The 23,943-nt window shown below is 37.2% G+C and overlaps 2 protein-coding genes across 2 annotated transcripts; one reads left to right on the top strand and one right to left on the bottom strand.

Annotated features, from left to right (window-relative positions):
- Positions 1–869: 869 nt before the first annotated feature.
- LOC137953572 (secreted RxLR effector protein 161-like) lies at positions 870–1,658 on the bottom strand. The gene has a single exon (XM_068801003.1). It carries the CDS (start codon positions 1,656–1,658, stop codon positions 870–872), a length of 789 nt encoding a protein of 262 aa, XP_068657104.1.
- A 5,412-nt stretch (positions 1,659–7,070) lies between these two features.
- Positions 7,071–22,653, top strand: LOC137953495 (CBS domain-containing protein CBSX1, chloroplastic-like). The gene is made up of 8 exons (XM_068800919.1): positions 7,071–7,455; positions 8,623–8,710; positions 8,791–8,855; positions 18,581–18,629; positions 21,289–21,338; positions 21,463–21,578; positions 22,182–22,239; positions 22,325–22,653. The coding sequence occupies exons 1-8, from the start codon at positions 7,231–7,233 to the stop codon at positions 22,391–22,393; spliced, it is 720 nt and encodes a 239-aa protein (XP_068657020.1). The 5' UTR covers positions 7,071–7,230; the 3' UTR covers positions 22,394–22,653.
- The last annotated feature ends 1,290 nt before the right edge of the window (positions 22,654–23,943 follow it).

Below are 23,943 nucleotides of genomic sequence, written 5' to 3' on the forward strand. Positions count from 1 at the left end.
GTGAAAAGTTCTGTCACTAGGTGTTAGAATCCTTAATAGTAAATTCTAATCCAGAATTTACAACATGCTAGAATATTAGGATTGAAAACATACCTGGATCCAGTCCGTGACTTTCGTCTTTTGATGTGAAATTTACTGTGATGAACGATAAGAACGGTTATTGATCTTGTGGTCTTCCTCAACTAAATCGCCTTATTCCCTAATGGGACCTTCGTTTCTCTTCCGGATGGGGAGAAGGAAAACTGTGTGTGATTTAGTATATTGAAGACCATAACCATTTTGTGTCTCCTTATATAGGGTTCCCATAATTCCCTATGGTATCTACTCAATTGGCCCATATCCATGGCCCATTCCTTAATGGGCTTAACAAAATTAGATCACTTAATTTCAGCCCATTCCATTAATAATAGAAAATATAATTGCATAATAAATATGTTACCCAAATTAGAATAGGAAATGTGAATTTCCTAACAATCTCCCACTTTGGGTTACACATAATTCCTGAAACAATTATATCACAATTCTTTAGGCACGCATCGTATATATTAATAATGGAACCACCGCGACTTTCATCACTTTACATTCGTGACTAAACCACGATGATCGCTATACTAATACACTCAATGACATAGTTCAAATATGGATGAGTAACATGAAAATTACATGCAATGTGATCTCAAACATGCCTATTTCCAACTGGTCCTTCTTTAGTCTTTAGTGAGATCTTTCCATAGTCCTTAATGCAATGTGAACATTGCACATAGAAAAATACAAGCAAGTTCATAAATAAAATAATAAGCAATCAATTTTATTAAAAAATCAAATAACTCAATGTCTAAAGCAAACATATAGTACAAAAATGATTCTCACTAAACCAAGGTATCCTCATAAATAACGCCCATATGAGCAGTGTGCTCATGAAATACCTTAGGCGGTAAACCCTTGGTTAATGGGTCTGCTAGCATAGAGTCTATCCCTATATGTTCTATAGAAATCTGCTTATTCTGAACTCTCTCCTTAACAATTAGAAACTTGATGTCAATAAACTTTGACTTCGTCGAGCTCCTGTTGTTGTTGGAATAAAGTACCACCGAGTTATTGTCACAATAAATCTTTAATAGCCTGTCAATGCTATCTACCACTCGTAGTCCAGTGACAAAGTTTTGCAACCATATTCCGTGGTTGGATGCCTCAAAACAAGCAATGAACTCCGTAGCCATGGTTGAAGAAGCTATGAGAGTCTGCTTAGCAGACTTCCATGAGATAGCTCCTTCACCCAACATAAACATGTAGCCTGATGTGGAGCGTCTGCTATCTTGACATCCAACAAAGTCGGAGTCAAAGAATCCAATGATATCTAAACTGTCTGATCTCTGATAAGTAAGCATGTAGTCTTTGGTTCTCCTCAAATAACGCATCATGTGTTTGGCTGCCTTCCAATGTTGCATACTCGGATTACTCAAATACCTGCCCAGAATTCCTACTATAAATGCTATGTCGGGACGAGTACAAACTTGAGCGTACATTAAACTCCCTACTACTGATGCATAGGGAATTTTATGCATCTCTGTTCTTTCAAGATCATTTTTAGGGCACTGTTTGAGACTAAACTTGTCTCCTTTAGCAACGGGTGTGTCTCCTGGTTTACTATTTTTCATGCCGAATCTGCTCAACACCTTATCGATATAGCTCTTTTGTGACAACCTAAGGATACCTTGATAACGATCTCTAAGTATCTGTATACCTAATACAAAAGAGGCATCACCAAGATCTTTCATCTCGAATTTCTTCGTCAAAAATTTCTTGGTTTCATGCAGTAAGCCTATATCGCTACTAGCGAGCAGAATATTATTGACATATAATATCAGGAAGATGTATTTACTCCCATTGAACTTATGATATACACAGTCATCAACAACATTTGCCTCGAAACCGTACGAGGTTATGACTTGATGGAATTTGTGATACCATGGACGGGAAGCCTGTTTGAGACCATAGATGGATTTCTTCAATTTACAGACCATAGACTTTGGATCACCAAATACAAAGTTTTTTGGTTGTACCATAGAAATCGTCTCATCAATATCTCCGTTGAGAAATACAGTTTTGACATGATCTGATGTAGCTCTAGATCTAAATGAGCCACTAGTGTCATTATTGTTCTAAAAGAGTCTTTCGAAGATACCAGAGAGAAAGTCTCTTTATAGTCTATGCCTTCCCTTTGAGTAAAGCCTTTAGCGACTAGACGAGCCTTATATCTCTCGACATTGCCCTTTGAATCCCTCTTGGTTTTAAATATCCATTTACAACCAATGGGTTTCGCACCTTTAGGCAACTAGATGAGATCCCAAACATCATGGTCATTCATAGACTTTATCTCATCCTTCATGGCATCAATTCACTTTTGAGAGTTAGAACTGTGCAAGGCTTGACATAAGTTAATCGGGTCATCTTCTGTTAATCCGACGTCATCTTCATGTTCCTGTAGAAATATGATATAATCATCTAGAATCGCATTTCTCCTCTCCCTAGTGGATCTCCTTAATGGCACTTCTTGAGGATGTTGAGTTTGTAGTAAAGGTGGTGCAAGAGGAAGAATCTCATTGTTGTCTTGATCTCCAACAATGTCAGGAATAGGAGCCTGAACATTGTCCTCTAGTACTTGAATTGTGTCTTGAACAACAATAGGTATGAAGACCTGATCACTATCAATAACAGATTCTTTTTCAAAGACAACATTCCTTATGTTTTCTTCCCCGTCAAACTCAATATCTTCAAGGAATCTCACATTTCCCGTTTCAAAGAAGGATCGTGATGTGGGATCACAAAACTTATAACCCCGACAGCGTTCAGCGTAACCAACGAAATAACAGCTAACCGTCCTTGAGTCCAGTTTTATTTCATGTGGCCTATAACGTCGTGCCTCAGCTGGACAACCCCAAATGTGCAAGTGCCTAATGCTAGGCTTCTTGCTTGTCCAAAGCTTATAGGGGGTTTTGGCAACTGCTTTGCTCGGTACCCTGTTAAGGATGTACACTGTGATCTTGAGAGCTTCTCCCCAAAGTGACTCTGGGAAAGAGGAATGACTGATCATACTCCTTACCATATCTTTAAGAGTTCGGTTTCGTTGCTCTGCAACACCGTTCATGCTGGGTTTGCCCGGCATGGTGTATTGCGAAACAATTCCATTCTTTGAGGAAAATCGCGAAGGGTCCTGGACGTTGTTCTCCTGATCCATCATACCGTCCATAGTATTCACCACCACAGTCGGATTTGACAACCTTGATTTTCTTTCCAAGTTGAAGTTCAACTTCAGCTTTGAAAGACTTGAAGTCCAGGGATTGTGACTTCTCATGTATTAAATATAGGTAACCGAATCTAGAGTAATTGTCTATGAACGTAATGAAGTGTTGTTGGCCATTCCATGAAGTTATAGGGAATTGACCACAAATACAAATATCTGTATGTATAAGTTCTAAGACATCTTTAGCTCTTTCGGCACCTAATTTTCTAACGTTTGTTTGTTTCCCCTTGATGTACTCAACACAAACTTGGAAGTTTGTAGTATCTAGGGGTTCAAGAATTCCATCCGACACAAGCCTTTGAATTCTCTGTTTAGAGATATGTCCTAAACATTTGTGCCATAATGTGGTGGAATTCTCACTTAATTTTTGCTTCGTACCACATGAACTAATTTGTAATATTTCTCTATGGGAACTAACAACATCAAGCATATATAGATTATCAATTAAGGGACAGGAGCCAACAAAATTTGAATTTTGGTAGAGACTAACTTTATTATTTCCAAAAGAACAAGAAAAACCTGATTTGTCCAAAATGGAAATAGAAATTAAATTCCGCCTAAAAGACGGTGCAAAAAATGTCTCAAATAAATCCAAATAAAATCCAGTGGTTAATTGTAATCTGGAAGTTCCTATAGCCTTTACTGCAACTTTATTGTCGTCGCCCACAAAGATGAATTTTTCAGCATTGCTTGGTACTCGGCTTCCACAGGCAACCCTACAAAGACATACTAATGTGAGTGGTAGCACCAGAATCCACCCACCAAGTGCCTTTAGGTACAGAAGCTAAATTAACTTCAAAACAAACTAAAGTTAGAGGCATACCCTTCTTTACACACCAGGCGGTGTACTTGGGACAATCCTTCTTCATATGTCCTAACTTCTTGCAGAAGAAGCGGGTAAACTCCTCAGCTTGCTTCTTCTGTTTCTTAGTCTGAGAAGAACCTCCCGCAGTATCCTTACCTCTCTTCTTCTTCTTGTACTGAGAGGGTGAGGCCAAGTGAGCACTTTCAATCTTATCCCGCTGTTGCCTCTCTTCCTCTTGCACACAGTGAGATATAAGCTCATTTAGGGACCATTTGTCCTTCTGAGTGTTATAACTCACTTTGAATTAGCCAAAGTGTGCAGGAAGAGATATCAAAACCAAGTGCATGAGTAAGTCCTCAGACAGCTCTAACTTAAGTGACTTGAGTTTTGACGCGAGATGAGACATTTCCATAATGTACTCTCTTATGTTCCATTTGCCTTTATACTTTATCAAAACGAGTTTAGCCAAAAGGCTACTCGCTTCCGATTTTTCATTTTTGGAAAAATATTGTTCAATTTCTTCTAGGAACTTCTTGGCGCTTTTGCTCTCTGTCATAGAGCCCCGAAATGCCTCCGGAATGGAGTGTTTCATGATCATCAAACACATTCGGTTAGAGTGCTCCCACTTCTCAATTTTATCCTCATTGAGGTTATCCGGAGTAGAAATGGGTGGCTCTGCCCGAAGTGTAAGATCCAAATCCATACAACCGAGGACAATTTCCACGGTATCTTTCCAAGCCTTAAAATCCATCCCGCTTAACATTGGAATGCTGCTTATTTGAGCAGTAGCAACAGAAACTGTATAAAGAACAAAATAAACAAGTATACTCACATTAACTAGCATGCCATATAAAGAAAAATAGACAAGTACAAAATAAACAAGTATACTCACATTAACTAGCATGCCATATAAAGAAAAATAGACAAGTACAAAATAAAATCCAAATTGGGGACCTATCTCAAGATACCTAGTACAACACTAATTCCTAGTCTTTGGACAGAGAAATTAATTATAAGTGGTACTCTCAGTGCAATGATCAAATACTGACAATCAGTTCTGTCAAACAATAGCCTTTCTGTGGACCGACTATTGTTCACATGAAAAGTCTTTATAATTGTCACACATTTATCATCACAGGTACGTTGTTGATTTGGCCAAATTGTGTCTTCCTTTGGGCCGAGCACAATTTGCATACATAACTCCGTTCAAACATCTATGTATTTCTAAGCAAATTATTCTACACTACAGAGGTTACTTTGGCAACATGTAGCTTCAAACAATTTTATTGAAAATACTAGACCAAATGAACAAAATAATTTTTTTTTATTTAGTTGCCCAACACTATGGCACCGCCCCATTCGCGTCGCAGCGTTGACCTTTATTTCCTTGGAGTTGTAATGAATGTTCTGTAATGTAATATATATAAACAAAACATTTAGTCAAATGTAACAAACAAATACGAGCAACCTTATTGGGCATATACACCAAACGCAAAGCTTCAGCTCGGTCGAGCCAGCTCAGCACGAGTCGACCCGATCTGCAGCATCCGATTCAAGTTGACTCACCTGAGTCAATCTTGTTAGGTAAAAACCGCCGTTAAAAAAAAAAAACAGGGAGTCGGGGGTGGATGTAGAGGGGGGCATCGATGCAGTGGATTTCGTCGTCGCTCCCATTTATCCCGCCGGATGTCGCTACAGCGTCCGACGATGTGGCTGCTGCAACGTGTCACTCTTTTTTTTTTTCTTCCTTCATGTACTGTGCACTGGAGTTCAACTTCTCCTTCCTGCACGCACTGGAGGTGAACTTCAACCTCCAACCACGCGCGATCTTCCACTGTCGGCCGGAGACGAATTCCGTGGAGAAATTAAAATTTCTGCACTCCAAGGAATTAATCTAGAAATCTTAATAATCTAACATGTACCGCTCTGATACCACTTGTTAAAATCCTTAATAGTAAATTCTAATCCAGAATTTATAACATGCTAGAATATTAAGATTGAAAACATACCTGGATCCATTCCATGACTTTCGTCTTCTGATGCGGAATTTACTGTGACGAGCGATAAGAACGGATATTGATGTTGTGGTCTTCCTCAACTAAATCGCCTTATTCTCTAATTGGACCTTCGTCTCTCTTCCGGATAGGGAGAAGGGAAACTGTGTGTGATTTAGTATATTGGGAACCATAACCATTTTGTGTCTCCTTATATAGGGTTCATATAATTTCCTACGGTATCTACTCAATTGACCCATATTCATGGCCCATATCCATGACCTATTCCTTAATGGGTTTAACAAAATTAGATCACTTAATTTCAGCCTATTCTATTAATAATAAAAAAATAATTACATAATAAATATGTTACTCAAATTAGAATAGGAAATATGAATTTCCTAACACTAAACAATGCTACATGGGCTTCTCACATTCAGAGCAACATGGAATGGAATTCATAGAGGAAATGTGAATTTCCTAACACTAGGCAATGCTACATGGGTTTCTCACATTAAGAGCAACATGGAATGGAATTCATTGTCGCTCGATAAGAATGCTTATCTACTAGGTAGATTTGCTGAAACACGACATTTATGTACTTCTGAAACTAGGGACGTATATCAATTGTCCATTCACTGAACTGGACAAACTCGAGAAGATCAATCAATACATCCGCATATGGCAACTAGACGAACTAGACAAGAATGGTGGTGAAGAGGAGATTTCGCCTCTATCAATTTCTTAACCTAACATCAGCTAGCTTCCATAATAGTAGCCGGTTGCTTGTTTCCTTGAAAGACCCAATTGTACGCATGTGGCCACAGATGAGAGATGCGTCCGAGAAGGAGCCTTAGACCCGGCAGTTGGGTCCAAAATTCGGAACTACGTTGTCGGTACTCGGTCCAACCGTTGACACACTGGAAAATTTCCCCCGACAGCAAGCATATTGGCGTTATCCGCCTCTCCTTTTCTCTGCTATTCCTCACGCGTGACCGACCTTCCTCCAATTTCCCTTGCGCGCAGGAGGGAGGGAGAGAGAAAGAGAGACAGAGGAGAGTTCGTCTTATTTGTAAACTCTCCTTTGTCTGGGTACCAGAGAAGGGGACTAAGAACTCTGCGTACCAATGGATTCTGCCCTTCTCGCCCATCCTCTCTGCCTCTCTGTTGCCACCATCTCTTTGTTTCCCCAACGCCGTGCGATATTTTTATCCACCTGTGATGGGCCTCCATCTGTTCTTCGCCTTGTCACACCTTCAAACTGTATCGCCACGTCAGTCAACGGAACTAGAAGAACGAGAACAGCCTCTTTTGTGGCGAGGGGCATCGCCGCCACGGCCAATTCGACCCCTGTAAGTTATTTTGTTTTTAGTTTCTACCACTCGTTGCGGGGTTTTGGGTTTTTCAGCTGTTTTTGGAGTACAAGTCCGTAGTTGGTTTATCTTCCTAGTTTCTTGCAACTTTGGGTTTCAATAACTTGTCTGTTCTGGGTATGGTACTGGAAATTCACGTAAAATTAGTTTAACCTGTGCTAGAGTGGAGGGTTATACTGGAAATTGACGTTGAGGCTTTTTCTAGTTCTCAGTTGAAGATTTGAGTTTTCATGAACCCAATGATTTGGAGTTTAACATTATACCTTTTTTATTGGATTCATATCTATTAAAATAGTAAGATTTCAAATATTTTAGTTGACACAATCTGATCTTGATTGGTTCTTAAGCGAAATGAAGCAAGGATCGAGAGGAAGATACCTTGACGCTCTCAAGTCGGCTTTCATGAGAAGGCTTGAAGCTAATACACCCTATGCACCACTATTTCAGGGAAAAAAAAAACTATGCCTCTCATTAGTCTTTGCTTATTTCTTCAATATATATTTTTCTCGATTCCATTTGACACCGAGTTAAAAGAAAATAAGTTTTCGTATCTTTTTGGGAAATTATTGATTTTGTTCTTAAATTGAATGTGAACTTTCTATTATGATCCTTAAAGACGTTCAATGGATGGTTTGAATCAAGTTTCTAACACTGTTGACTACATAAACTGTGTTTTCTTCTTTCTGAAGGAGGTAATTTTTTCTGTTTTACTTTTTTGTCTTGAACAAATTAATAACGGGTCAGAAGAGAAAAAAATGTGGCAAGTAAGCTTATAAAAGAAGAAAATATTCAGCTCTTCGAGTCAAGTCTGACTAGGGGAATGCGGTGTGGTGTGTGTGGTCACCATTCAATAAAAAAAAAAAAATCGTAAAAACACTTGTTTTTGTTATTTGCAACACCTGCACAAATTGGAATTTACGCTTCCTGTTTACAGATGATTTTTTGCTTCAGTCAGTTTAAGTACTGGGAATGGAACCATAAGACTGTTTTGTTATTTGCAATACCTGCACTTATAGGAAGCATATAGTTCTCATTTACAATGACTTGTGATGTCAATTAATTTAATTAGTGGGAGTAGAAACTAAAGATTTTATTTTGTTATTTTGCATGTAATGTACACTTCTAATCTTCTTTGGGGATCTGCAGCCACAGAGTGGACTATATACAGTTGGTGAATTTATGACTAGAAGGGAGTATTTGCAAGTAGTAAAGCCTACAACTACTGTTGACGAAGGTATAGAAACGTCTGTCATGCTACTATTTTCCAGGGCATATATAATTTTGTTACTCATATGGTTCTGTTCAAATAAGCAGCTTTGGAAACTCTTGTGGAGAATAGAATTACTGGTTTTCCTGTGATTGATGATGACTGGAAGCTGGTGAGTACCCTGCTCTAGCCATTTGAATTTCTTGACATATTACCATTGTTTGTTCTTCATATGTTTTGTCTTTGTTGTTACACTTTATGTGGCAATTCCAGTTCTTTCTGCTGTGAAAGCTTTATTCAGTTCTGTTACTTCCATTCCACAATATTAAATTTTACAAACCCTGCTAGTTCTAATGTCAAGAAAAACACCCAGCCCTAGAAGCTTCATCATCTATCTTTTATAATTAACCTGACTGCACATCTGTTGCCATTACCTTTGCTTTATACCTACCAGCATAAAATGAAACCTTTTGCAGGAGGAGAACCTTTAGTGAGGCTAGGTGCCGAATAGTTCTTTTCTTCCAGTAACTGCATTCTCATGTTTTTGTTACTACAGTCAACTGATGCATCAGTGCCTTGTTTTCCACTTTTGGACTTTTTCAAATACAATACCATGATTGGAGATCTAGTCCTAGTGCAGGGAAGAGAACAAACGAAAACAAGTAACAACAGCTTTGAGAATGTAAGAGCCATAGCAATATCAAGTAATATTTGCGAATGAATTTATATTCCTCTAGCCATTAGCTTTCTTACCTCCTGGTCAATTTCTACATATGTATTGAATTTCTAAGAAAGAAAAATAATTTATTAATTTGATTATTACTGAACACAATGAGCCTCTATTTATAACAGAGGAAATAAATAGAATCAGATTACAATTAAATTACCCATGTCCCAGTTACACCCGAAGTCTAACACTACAAGATAAGTTCTAGAACAATTAAACAACTGAACTAAATAGAAGATTAACATAACTAAAACACCTTTTAACTGAAATACTTCTACTAGACTTCCTCTCATGAGACTCCTGTAAGATTCCGCTATATTAATTATTGTTCTGTGAGACATCTTTCTGTGAGAGTCATGTAAGACTCTTCCATACCTGTTATTTAACACTGCCCTCAAGTTGGAGTGTATAACTTTAGCTTACAAGGAAAAAAAATTGTCTTCAATCTTGTTTTACTAAAAAAATTCTTTATAGATGCAAAATCTTCATCATTTGTTCTCCCCCTTACTTAATTATTCTGGTCACATAAAATAAAATACCTCTATTTTGTACTTCCTTCTTCCACTTCTCTGACTCAAACTGGGGATAAAAAAGAACATAGACAACCAGTTTGGACAAAAAAAAAATATGGGACAAGAAAATCACTCCTACTCGTACGGTAAAACTCCATATACCAGTCAAAACAACAATAATCTAAAAAAGAAATCCACTCAATTTCAAAGGGGGATAAAAAAGGCCTAATTTTGGACATAAAAAGAGACTACTCACTTTTTAAATGTAGCTCAAATAAAAATACATCTTGGGTCAAAAATAAAAAATTGACTCATGCTCAATGTTGGGCGCACTCATATACTTTGTAGGTAGTGGGTCTAGGCATTGCTCTAAAGTGATGAAAAATGATAAATTAAAGTAATGCTAGAGAAACACAAAGATAGTAACACATCATAATTCAGACGGGGCAATGTTAGACTTTGCTACCTCAATTGACTCTAGAATCATTAGATAGAAGGAGGTGACAATGCAAAACTGAATTCCAAAAGTGAATACTAAGTACTTTGCTTATCAAATCACTAACGAGTGTGACTTTTTTTTGAAAGACTAAGGAAGATTGTAACAATAAAACTAGAAAAATAACAAACAAGTTGGACCAAGTATGACCTCAAAGAAATTTCTGGGGGGTGAGCATAGTTTTTAGAGATGACGATGTGGAAAATACGGAGCTGATGCAAGCAACAAGCCAACACTAGAGAGGAGATCCCGAGCCAAATCTCCTCTTGCAATCTCCCCTCAAAACCAAAAAATAATTACTTTATTAAAAATAACTTTGCATAAAGGTCATGGCCAAAACAGTTCTATAGTTGATCTGAACTATATAATCAAGAGTTGAGAAACACATTAAGGAAATAAGGAAATAGTGGTAATAGAACACTAAAACCTAACTAGGAGAGAGAAACACATTATCTCTATAAATTGACGGTATATCAAATTATTGAGCCTGATCTGCTACCATGTTGAATTTATGAGAAAGACAAATTAATTTATTGTCTTGATTATAACTGAATACTATGAGCCTCTTTTTATAATAGAGGAAATAAATAGAATTAGATTATAATTAAACTTACCATGTACTAGTTACACCCAAAGTCAAACACTAAAAGATAAGTCCTAGAGCAATTAAACAACTCAATATAAATAGAATACTAACATGACTAAAACACCTTTAACTGAAACACTTTTGTGAAACTTCCTCCCATGAGACTCCTGTAAGATTCTACTATATGATATTATTTTTCTATGAGACTTCTTTCTGTGTGTAAGACTCCTCCATACTTGTTCTTCAATAATATGTGATTAACGTCTTTATTATTATTACAATTTGTTCATTCAATCATCTGGGGTATAGAGTATTTATTTAACCAACATCCAACATTTTTAAATAAGAATGTTAAGTTTGAGGTTAGGATTTCATCTTGATATGACTAGTCGCTTATGATGTCTATTGGTCAACATAATAAACTAGCAATTTTTCCCACTAACACTCCGTCTCACTCCCAAGAGCCCTGAGACATAGATAAACACAAATAGGGTGCAGACTATACCAACAAGCAAACGTCCTATCCAAATACCATGTTAAGATTGAGCCCAATTCCATTGCTAGAGCTTTAGTTCAAGTACTCTATGTTGTTGTAAACACTACTGCTCAGTTAATAAATAAAGTTATCATCATTTTCAAAAAAAAAAGAAAAAGAAAAAGAAAATTGTGGTTGGGTGTGTATACTTTCCAGAAAAAGGAGTAGTGCCGAAAAGCAACAGACAAAAAAATGGGGTAATCTGTTTTCTGTTTCCATGTGCCAATAATTTTTATGTGCCAAAATGAAAAGGTGCAGTACAGAAATGTAAAAAATTGGAGTTGCTATTATACAGACAAATTGTAGAAAATCTGAAAATCATTAAACATAAAGGCAATGGCAATAAATGCTATAGGAGGTCTTGTGAGTTGCATATCTGCAAGTTCTCAGACAATGGTGGAAAGGAAAAACAAAAATCTCAGACAATATTGAATAACCCTGATGACTTCTATATCTGAGTCTTTTGTGGTTTGTTTTGGCTTTGTCTATGTTTAATCTCTTCCCCAGGAACAAACAGCTGTTTGATTTGTCAAATTTTAGATTTCTTCATCTCTTTGGGGCAGATCTTGGAGACACATAATCCTGTTTTCTAAGAAACCCCTTAGAATAGGTTATAGAAAAATGTTCAAAAACTTCTTTCTTTATTAATATTATCACCGTTTTCAAAAAAAAAAAAAAAATGGCAGTAAAATTTTCATCATGGCTCTCAGCTTATGCTAATCTAAGTTTGCATCTGTTCAAATAATAGCAGTAATTGCAATTCTATTTTGATATGCTCTTTTTGTTCACCAAACTGATAATTTTGCTTTATTTTGTTTTTTCTTGCAAAAGGGTAAAAAAGACGTGTAAAAATGCATCCAAACATATCCCTAGTTTGGATATATCTGTGATTTGTCTGAAGTAACCTAGCCCTCAACCAATTTCCCTTATGGCTTTTCAGGTCTTACACGTATGAAAATCCTCCGCAACATTTCAAACTTTTGAATGTATCTAGTCATGTCAATTGGGAGAGCACACAAAAAGTCTTGTTACTGGTCTTTTCAGTGACCTGATGGAAACTTTTTCCACAATGAAACCCACTAATGCCAATATAGAAGCATTCAAACTGTAAATGGATATATTTTGCAAAAAAAATACTCAAATTGACAGGTTCTACCCACCTGATAACTTTTCATTAATAGAAGGATAACGTAATGAATGCTATAAATAATCCCTATTGTTACTCTGTGAGACCAGACAAGTTCCCACCTAGTTCTCTGTGTTGAGTTCACTGATTTGCATCCAAACAGTTGGATTTGTAAAACTAGTTGATGTTAAGGATGGCAATTGGCAAGGTAAACAGGATACCCTCTCCACCTTTCCATGTTTAAAGAACAAACAGGATCATTTTTTCACTTGACAGTGTAGAGACATGGTTGAAGAGCCAAGACCCCATAGTTTGTAGTGTCAGATTTTGCATAACTAGCATAGAGAAGGACCCATCTGCATTAAATCGCAAAAATATATATATTATTTATTTATGTATTTATTTTAATGATTTCTCAAATTAACTTAAGTTTTATTGTTTTTAGTACTTAGTTGTATATTATCTTTCAAAAATATGGTAAGAGAGGCACTAGTTTATATTAATTAGAAAGGTAAAAAATTTTTTTAGTGAGAACAACATGAGCCCAAAGGGCCAAATTCAGGCAAATAGGGAAAGAGACAAGGTGGGGTTCCACTGCCTAGGTAGGAATAGGGTCAGGAAGAACCCCCATTGCTTGTCAGAGTAAGGAATAATTTGGGTGTTGATCTAAAAGTGATTCGGCTTCCTGTTGAAGTTGTGAAAGTGCTTTCTAGAAGTTCAGAGATTAAAGATTCTCATTCAATTCAAATTATCTCAATTAAATTGAATGGGAAGAACTACTTGAATTGGTCCCAGTTTGTTCTTATGTTTTTGAAAGCAAAGAGAAAGGCAAAGTATCTCAAGGTGGATCCTCCAAGTCCTATGACAAAGGACGGAGAGGCAGGGGATAATTAGGTGATGACTTGGCTTGTTAACAGTATGGAATCTAGATTTAGTGACCAGGTAATGAGCTATGAGACGTCTAAGGAAATTTGGGTCACATTAGAATCTATTTTGTCTCAAGAGATTAACCTATTCAAAGTGTATGATTTGTGTGCTAAGTATTTCAGTATGCGACAGGGTAATCGTTGTGGTACTGACTACTTTACTAAGATACAAGGTGTCTTGCATAAGATTAGTGCATTTCATCCTTTTACCACAAACATTGATCAATAAGATTCTAGTTGCACATTTCTTTTAAGGGTTTGGATCAGAGTATGATGCAACCCGAGCCTAGATGTTGGCTGATGATGAAGTAATACTCTTGATAAAGCATTTAATCTTTCTATTTCGGCAGAAAGCATTATAATGAATAAAAGTGAGAAAGAAACCACAAACAACTGAAGCATCAGCCCTCAATTTCAACTCCACTCCCACCAGATCTGACACCCCCAACGGTCATGGAGGAGTGGAAGAGGATGTGGTCGTGACACTTCAAGTCGTGGTCGAGGGCATAGTGATAGAAGTGATAGACATTCGGAAAACCAGCATGGGACCAACTTGAGTTTAACTGAAAGTGAAAATGTGTCAACTAATGAGCCTCAAGGAGAAATTCAGCAATTACTTCAGCGGTTAAGCCAATTGACATCCACCCTACCACACCCTACCACACAGGACTTCAGATCTTCCTCCATTGCAAATGCCACCATGGCAAACTCAGGTATGACTACTCTGCATGTGTTCTCTAGTCCTTCATGGATCATTGACTCCGGAGTGTCCACACATATGTCAGCTATGCTCACCTTGTTCTCATTTTTCATTCTTTCACAAACATATTGAACCATGACCTTAGCTGATGGGTCCACCTCACAAGTTCATGGTGAGTGTGCATACAAACTACTCCACACTTGTCATTGTCCCATGTTTTGTTTGTTCCAAAATTTGGTTCATGGTGAGGGTACTGTTCAAACTACTCTACAAATGTCATTGTCTCATGTTTTGTTTGTTCCAAAATTTTCAATTAGTCTTTTGTCTGTAAGTAGTGATTTTTTGGATGGTGTGTCTATTTCCAAAGGTTGTAGTTCTATCAAAAAACATTTCACCATATTTATGGCATCCACGCTTGAGACATCCATTTCCTACTAAGCTACGACATGTCCTACCTTCTCTGTAGTTTGATTTATCCTTTGAGTGTGAATTTTGTCAACTTGGGAAGCATCACTGAACTGGTTTCCCAGCAAGCTTGAGTCAAAGTTATAAGTCTTTTTGAATTAGTTCATTCTAATGTATGAGACCCACGTAGAGTTCCAAGTGTTTTCTGTTTCAAATAGTGTGTCCTTTATAGAGGATTTCAGTAGTGTAACATGGGTATTTCTCTTTCAGGAGAAATCAGATGTCTTTGATGTAATTACAAATCTTTTCAATGAAATAAAAACCCGATTTGGGACCTCTATTTGTATTGTTTGTACTGATAATGGTTTGGAGTTTCTTAACCAGAAATACAAATCCTTTTGTTACATGTATGGGATTATACATCAAACTTTGTGTGCATGTTCCTCAACAAAATGAGGTTGTTGAACTCAAAAATAGGCATCTAGTCGAAATTGCACAAACCTTTTCAGATGAATGTTTCTTTGTCTTTTTGGGTGATGCAATCCTTACCTTTTGTTAACTAATTAACTGTATGTCGTCTTTCGTTCTTCGTGGAGTATTCTCATCTAGGTTTTAAAACATGTGTAAAATATTTGATGTGTATCATAGAGTATTTGGTTCTACTTGTTTTCTTCATTTTTTTGGGAATAATAGTCACATATTGTCACCTCAGTCTATGGGTTACTCACATTATTGAGAAAGGATACAAGTGCTACAAGCATATTACAAGGAAAACTTATATCTTTGTTGATGTTATACTTTTTGAAAATACACCCAATTTTTCATCGTCGAGTGTCTCCACCAATTACATTGAATCCTGTTGAAGAAAGTTCAATAGTTCAAAGTCCAATTCCTATAGCTGTTACTGATTGTTCAAGTGTATGCACCCACACATTCACCGTCATCACCTTTAAAGTCATTGCAAGTGTATCAATGACATTGTGCACATCAAAGCCTCCTCAATTTCCACCATTGAATTCTTCATCTACAGATTCTGAGTTCTCTGAATCCACGTTATTGGTTGCATTCTGCAAAGGAAAAAGGTCATTCAGTATCTAAATATATGTCCTTTAATTTTTTGTCATCGTCCTATAAATCCTTTGCACTGTCCTTGTCTACTCCTATTCCTCATATTGTGCAGGATTTCTTAGGGTTGCCTAAGTGGAAAGAAGCTATGGATGAAAAGATGGAGGCCTTACGTTCTAGGGGTACATAGACACTTTATGACCCACCTGAGGGTATTGCCATTGTCGGATGTTGTTGGGTGCATACCATTAAATACATAGCAAATGGAAGTGTTGAAAAGTATAAAACCTGTTTGGTGGCCAAAGGATACACCCAAACCTATGGCATTGATGTGTTTGAAACATTTCTCCTTTACCCGTCTTACTTTTGTCGAGATTTTGATATTTGTGGCAATCAACAAAGGATGACCCTTACATTAGTTGGATGTAAAAAATGTTTCTTTATGGTGATTTATAGGAGAATGTATATGTGGAGCAACCTCCTAGGTATAAGAAAGTGTGCAAATTGCAAAAGGTTATTTATTGTCTAAAATAGAGTCCTCGAGCTTGCTTTGAAAATTTTAGCCAACTAATTAAGAATTATGGTTTCGTGTGAAGCCATTATGATCATTCCATGTTTGGGTTGAAGAGACAATTTGGGATTGTTGTTCTTGTTGTATATGTGGATGATATTGTGTTGTCGGGGAGTAATAATAAAGGGATTGAACAAGTCAAAGAGTATCTGGTAAAACATTTTCAGACAAAGGATATGGGACAGTTGAAGTACTTTCTTGATATTGAAGTCGCATGAAGCCAAAGAGGTATTGTCCTATCACAAAGGCAGCACATTCTAGATATGCTACAAGAGTATGGATTATTGGGTGCACATCTAGTCGATACTCCAAAGCAAGTTAATGTTTGCCTTCTTGATAATCAGAGTTCTCAGCCTAAGGATAAAATGCAGTAGAGGCATCTAGTGCATAGGTTAATTGATGCCCTATTACTAGGCTATACATATCATATGCAGTGGGAGTTTTTAGCCAATTAATGGAGAATCTGCGCAAAATACACTTAGAAGTTATTCATAGAATCTTGAAATATTTGAAAAGTGCTCCTGGAAAGGGTCTATTATGCACTCCTCATGGAAAAATTGATGTGTTAGGTACTGTGATGCAAATTATGCTGGATCCAAGATATATAGAAGGTCCACGACTAGATATTGTTGCTTTGTTGGGAGTAACTTGATTACTTGGAAGAGTAAGAAACAAAGTGTAGCAAAAAGATTTAGTGCAGAAGCAGAGTATAGAGTTAGAATTCTAGATTACAGATCCTATGGTTATGAGGTGTGACAATTAGGCAGCCAGTATTCTATAAGAGAACCAAACACATCAAGGTAGACTGCAATTTTATTAGAGATGCTGTAATGCAAGGGAAAGTTGTTACCCTTATGTGAAATCATTGGAACAACTTGGGGATGTATTAACCAAACCCCTTGGAAGACGTGAGCATTCAATGTTTTGTGATAAGCTGGGATTATTCGATATTTATTCTCCAGCTTGAGAGAGAGTTGATATATAAGGGGTATTTTGGTAATTTTATATGATTATATGTTTTTCATAAGATGGTAGGAACTTTACCTTCACCCTACAGTTCTATGTTTCACTTTTCAGTTTAGTATGAGTTGTATTCAGGAAGATAAAAGGTTTTTTGTATAGAGGGGCAGTATTGTAAATTGACCTTATATTAAGTGGATTTATAAGAAAGGGGGGGGGGGGGGTGGGGGGGGGGGGGGCGAATTCCTGCTACAACAAGTTCTCTCTCTCTGTACTCTTCTTCTCTTCTTCTCCTTGCACTTTTCTCTTCCTTCTTTATTACTATTTCTCTGCTTGTTATCATTTTTAACAAAAACAAAAGAGACAAACTGCCCACTTCTGTCCATGATTCCTGTCACCACCACCAAATGCATAAGAATTTTATATATTATTTCATATAAATGGAGGGAGACATTTATTGCTTAAAGAAAAAGAAATGAAATATCATGGAGCAATGGGAAGGATCCCTGACCAGTAAGGAAGGCCTGGAAACACCTTCCTTAGCCACTGCATCCAAAATGTTCTATGCAGCACGAGGCATATGCCACCATGAGGCACCCAAGCTGTTACATAAAACTTTGATTTCACGAAAAAAATAACCAAAGCGCCGTAGTGGTGGAGAGTTCCCTTCTACTTGGAGAGGAGCTTTCTGCTGGAATAATATTAAGCCTTGAAGCAGCTCTTTGATTTCAGCTTCAGCTGAGTCTGCAGAGCCAATAGGACCTGAGAAGGTCAGCAAGAAGGAGACCCATGATCACAAATTGTGCCCCCAATTCCGGAAGGCTACGGTTGCCCCAGATGCTGCTGCCTAAGTAGAACAAGCTGAATTTATTGGGGAATGGCCACTTAAACAGCATGGCTGAAAGTGCAATGCAGGGGAGTACGGTTGGCTGTTTCTTGAAGTTCCTCGCAAAGCTGGTCAAGAGAATTTATGACAGGCTGTCCTCTTTCGTTCAACTCACACATGATGATTTTCTCTAGGGCTGCTGTCCAAACAAAATGCAGAACTTTATTTGTCTCAATTAGTTTCCAAGAAGCAGATGCCAACTTTGTGCTTTTTAAAATTAATGACCTACATATAGCCATTAAGAAATACATGATTATCAACATACCCGAATTGTTCTCTTTCAAGTACATTATTGAATAGTTTCTATGCAATTGTCATTAAAATATTTTTGTAAATTTCTGGTAAGTACTTCTTTTTATCTGAATACCTAGACATGGGTGATGGGGTTTACTTCATATGCAGGTTGGAGTAGTTTCAGATTACGACTTGTTAGCACTTGATTCCATATCAGGTTTTTCTCAAAACTTCAGTTCTGCATAAGCTTCTCTTTTTTATTTCAAATAGGCGTAATAAGTATACTTTTTCTTTCTTGTTGAAGTCCTTCCTGTTGTTAAATAAATTGAAAGTTGACGCCTAGAAAGCATCAGCCTAATTATAACCCTTGCTTGTAGAAGAAAAATGGTAAAAATTAAGATACTATTTGCCTACTGGAGTCCAACCTAGCATATGGTTTTTGAGTTTGGCTGGCTTAATGAGTTCCATCAGCTGTGAAGCTTTCAACATTTTAGGTACGCAGCTGAAATTTGAAAAACAGAGGACAATATATCTCTTGTTTGGCTCAAGAGTATTGGACCTATTGAACAGGTTACATGTGCCAGATTGAGACATAAACATGTGGAGGTTACCCAGTGTAAGTGAGAACCACCATTGAGTAGTAGGAAAATCAAAACAAAACCATGGTGGTTTACCATGCGCCTGGTGGGGGTTCAACATAAGAGTATGGGTAGCAAGTTGGGTCAGCCTCACATTTGATTGGCCTAACAGTTCAACTTTTCATGTTCCACTGGCTTTGAATTGCCGCAGGCACATAATGGGTGATTTGGCAAAAGACTCGTTTTGCTGTGGACCTCTATCATCTGAGTTCTGTTTTTGTTTTTGTTGTTGTATCTGGCGAACAGTTCAGCTGTGCAAAGTATAACAGCCTTTTGCCATTAGAAACAGTCTACAGTTTATTTATATATGAAATCTATTTATCAGTTTTAAAAGCAGTATGCTAAGTGTGCTCCAGAATTTCATAGCCTGTTTACTGTCTGATGTGGATAATGACTCAGTACTAAATCAGATCATTTTCCCTTAATCAGTTTTGAGACAACCTATGTCTCAGTTCACAGAAACAAAGGGATAGAAAAAGTCCAATGAAAGAATTATTTTTAATGGCCATATTGGGGGTTTTTTAATGTGAGGTTTTGGGTTCTTGTCTTGCTAGTGGAAAGGGGTGTAGTGTTTGTGTATAATCAACATTAAAAATATATATTGTTTAAAAGGAAAAAAAAGGTAAGTACTAAAAAAGGAAATAATAATTAAACTTTACACTAGAAGAAATCTTTCATTTTTTTTCTAAAATTGTATTTATAGAAGAATATTGGAAAGACAAAATGCAAAAATATAGAAAATGGAAAAAGATCTGTTGTTCAAGCCTTTGATCAATTTTGTTTAGAGGCTCACTCATGAGTACCAATTTTAAGTCACAATCCTCGACAGATTTCTTCAAATTTGGGAGTAGGATTAGGCGTTTGAGAATCTTTTCTTGTTTTTTCTTAATTTTATCTTACCTGTTGGGCATCTTCCCTATCTCAAGTTTTTTTTTTCTTCTGCAAATTCTTGAAGTCAGAAAGATAAAAGTTATCATAGGTCCTCAGCATACAGATTAGACCATATAAAATGGGTGGTAAGTTTTTTCACTCACCCAAATACGAGTGAGTGATGGTTTACAGAGTACATGCATCACAAGTTAGGTGCTATTAGAGTTAAAAGAAAAAAGATTGCTTTTTTTTTTTAACTTTTTGAGATTTTATTAAAAATAAAATGAAGAATTACCGAGGGGAGCCGAGCTCAATTCATAACACCAAGGGTGATAGAATCCCCATCCCAAATACGAGTGAGTTATAAGAAACTCCTTGCTTTATGGGATTGGTTTGGTCCCTGTCGTTCATAACCAAAAGGCAGTTTCTTCTAACCAAGGAGCTTGGGATTGGGGGCAGAGCACCAAGGACATTACCCCACTGGAGAATTGAGTGCAGGAAGGCTTCAAAGACACCGCCCCCAAACACTCCCCACCCAACTCAAGTGTTTTCTGTGTTCCTGAGAATGTTCTTTCATTCTTCTTTCCGGAGTTGCCAGAACACAGCTGCTTTCTGCTATGCTTTCAGGGAAAGCAAGTAGGATTGTTAAATTTCTTATGGCCCCCAGACTACTTGGCTGAACGAGCAAAGGAGTAGAGTGTTTCCGGTTTCCTTAACCTTTTCATAAAATTTTCAAGGAGAGTTAATAATGGACTGTCCTCCCTTGATTCGTTCATCACATGCAAGAATTTTTGCTGGCCATGTGAAGATGCAATACTTTTTCTTTACAGCTGAGTGCAATACTTTTGCTGGCCCAATTAGCTTCCAGCAGGTGGAGGCTTGCATCTCTTTTTCTGAGGGTTGACTAGTCAGCAACTTGAAATAAAAAGAGGTAGCTGAGTGGGAACCAGAGGTTTCTGGCCCAGAAAGATGCTTTTATTATTACGTAATCTTCCATAATATACTACATAAAAGGAAAATAAAAGGAAATACTAGAAATTTGGCAATTTGTTCCCATTGCACTTGCTGTTAGAAACTGACATTGGGCAGAAAACACATTTCATATGTTCACATATACGTATAAATAATTTTTTTTTTACTGAAATATACATATAAATATTTATTCACACATTTTTGAATATTGAATATTAACATGCTAATGCTCACTCTCTAATTTGAAACATTTTTGTTTTGCTCCCATGTTTATGATCCTGGACTCCCCAGGAGGAGTGGGGGGCAAGTTCATTCATTAGTAATCACAAGTACCCATAAGCTGTAAAATGCATCACTTTTATCTTTCTCTAACTGGGGATTTTGTTGGGTGATCAGGTGGACGAACTGATACAGACTTGTTTCCAGAAGTTGACAGCACTTGGAAAGTACAAACTCTACTTCTTTTTGTGATTCCATTTTATTAGTTAAAACAATAGAGAAGTTATTTCCTTTAAAGTCTTGCTGAAATCACTCATCCATTGTGTGCTTTATGATAATCTGTATATGCAGACATTCAATGAGATACAGAAATTGCTGAGTAAAACCAACGGGAAAGTGATAGGTGATGTGATGACACCAGCTCCACTGGTTGTTCGTGAAACCACCAACCTTGAAGATGCTGCAAGGTTCTCCATCCTTTGTTCCACTATGAAGTTATTTTATTTTAGGGCAGGTTTTGCATATGCAATAAGATTCATACACCATATCAAAAAGAAATTTGGGGCAGGTTTTAATAATTCTAACGTTTATAAAAAGTCTATATTTGTTCCAGGTTTACTGAGGTGCCTCACTCCCCTTTATTTATTTCATCTCTAGGGGCTTAAGATGATTTCATTTCTGAATTTGATAGAAGCATACCTGATTCCAGGAATAATCATGGATGGTCTTGTTCCTTGAAAGAAAGTAGCTTAGTCTCTTCTTATTTGGTTAGACGTAAACTGGGTTTTCTATTTCTACTAAATTATTAGTCACCCGTTTGTTGCTGTGCCCTCTGCTAATTCTTCTATGAGTCCAAATCAAGGATCAGTATGACAACGCATATGAGTCATGATGTTTTATATAAATGTGAGTAAGAGGCTAAATAATGGATGAAGGTGACTCAAACCTAATGTTATCTTATCAGTTCGAGAAGTCACCAATAAGTTTCTTTGAGGGTGGAACTAATAAGAATCTCCCAGCTATAACCGAAGCAAGAAAATAGATTTGAACAATGCTCTGTTTTTTGACAGATTACTACTTGAAACAAAATATCGGCGACTACCAGTTGTAGATGGTGCAGGCAAACTGGTGAGACTCAAAACTGTTCTCCCATTTTTTGTGCTTCATTTGTTCTTCTTTGCGTTGGCCCCGCTTACTTTTGCTTCATTTTTAGGTTGGAATTATCACAAGAGGCAATGTAGTGAGAGCTGCATTGCACATAAAACGCTCTATTGGAAGATGATCTTATTTGTTGGGAACAGGAAAAGCAAGTCTCAAGTGGCAAATGATTCTGCATCATTTTTTTATTCTCTTGGAGAAGGTTGTTCCAATTATTAGGTCGAGTTCAATTGTAGAACAAGAGGATCCGAGTGGGCGTCACTTTTCTCCCATGTCTATCTTATTGAGTTTCAGTAGTGGAACTTGAGAACAGTTTCAAACAGATAGACGGTCTCTGAGACCGATTTATTTATTTATGAAGATAAAGACTATTATTTGTTGTTATAGTGTTCTTGTCCATTAAAAGGAAATTGACATTCCACTGCTTTACAGGTCCTCCAGCTTTAGCATGTTATCTTGGTGAACTTTTTAAGGTAGGACAAACTTCCTTCTTTTCTCTCTACAAAGTGCAATCCATAAAAAGAGAAGGTGGGTAAGGAAGACTTGCTCCCCTCCCCCCCCTCCCTTTTTTATATCTTTTTTAAGGATATGACTCTCTAGTAGAAGGAGAGAATGAGAACAGGATCTGATCCCCTGGATTTGTGGCATTGCAAGGAAGAGATTGTTAGCAATGGGTGCTGTTTTAGACATTCCCATGACAGCAAAGAATTGCTTGTGGTGGTAAGTTTTGTTGCAGTAGCTTCCCATGGAAGAAAGAAGTTGACTGGATTCGGCTATAGATGATTTCACTGTGTTTTTTTTTTTTTTAAAACCTATGTAGCTTTTCTTCTGTATTTAAGCAACACTAGAAGGCCCAAATGCCATTCGAAAGATTGCTGAACAACGATTCCATCAGAACCGGATAACTAGCTGACTGGAACGAAAACCTGCCAATACCTACCTGTCCACCAGAACCAGCTCAACAAAATCATGGGCCAAGATTCTTAAAAAAAGTTATAGAATATTCGAACAAAATCATCTCTTCCCTCTCCACCAAAACCCTAACTTTCAACCAAGGTCAAAATGGAAGTTTTGTAGGGAACCAAACGTTTTATCTCATAGATGAAGCTTGCCAAAGCATATAAAGATGTGGCTTAAACCAAGAAAAAGGAGAGAATTGTGTCAAACAAGGACTTGTGGAGTTGGGCAAAAGCTGGAATGGTAAGAGAAAGTGTCCTTTCTTTCACTTTAGTGATGGAGATGAGAATTGCTCCGTTTTGGCTAATCCAACAGGATCAAACCGTGAGAAAGTGTTTGAGATGTTGAGGTCTAAGATCGCCAAATAGACCCTGAGAACCTACTTGTTTACTTTCTCCTCGAGCCACAACTCTTTTAAGCTTAAATCAACTAACTACAATGTTTGATCTATCATTACGATCGAGATTATTATTTCCGTTAACTTCACTTGAGGAATAAGTATTAATTACCACGGTTTCTCATGCATTTACCAAGGGCGTCTGCAATCAACTTAAAGCAGTAGGCACAATATCGAAGTTGACTGTCCATTCAACGCAAAGAACAACACTCAACTCTGATGCATACCCTGCACTACGATCGTGCTCTGAACTGTAACATCTCGGGAGTTTTGAATGGCCACAGAGGCAGAGACGAGTCAATCCTGTATCTCAATTGAAA

This window comes from Aristolochia californica, unplaced genomic scaffold (assembly GCF_029961685.1).
Source record: "Aristolochia californica isolate CCGP_79_NKW_82.1479 unplaced genomic scaffold, dmAriCali1.0.hap1 SCAF_16, whole genome shotgun sequence".
NCBI lineage: Eukaryota > Viridiplantae > Streptophyta > Magnoliopsida > Piperales > Aristolochiaceae > Aristolochia > Aristolochia californica.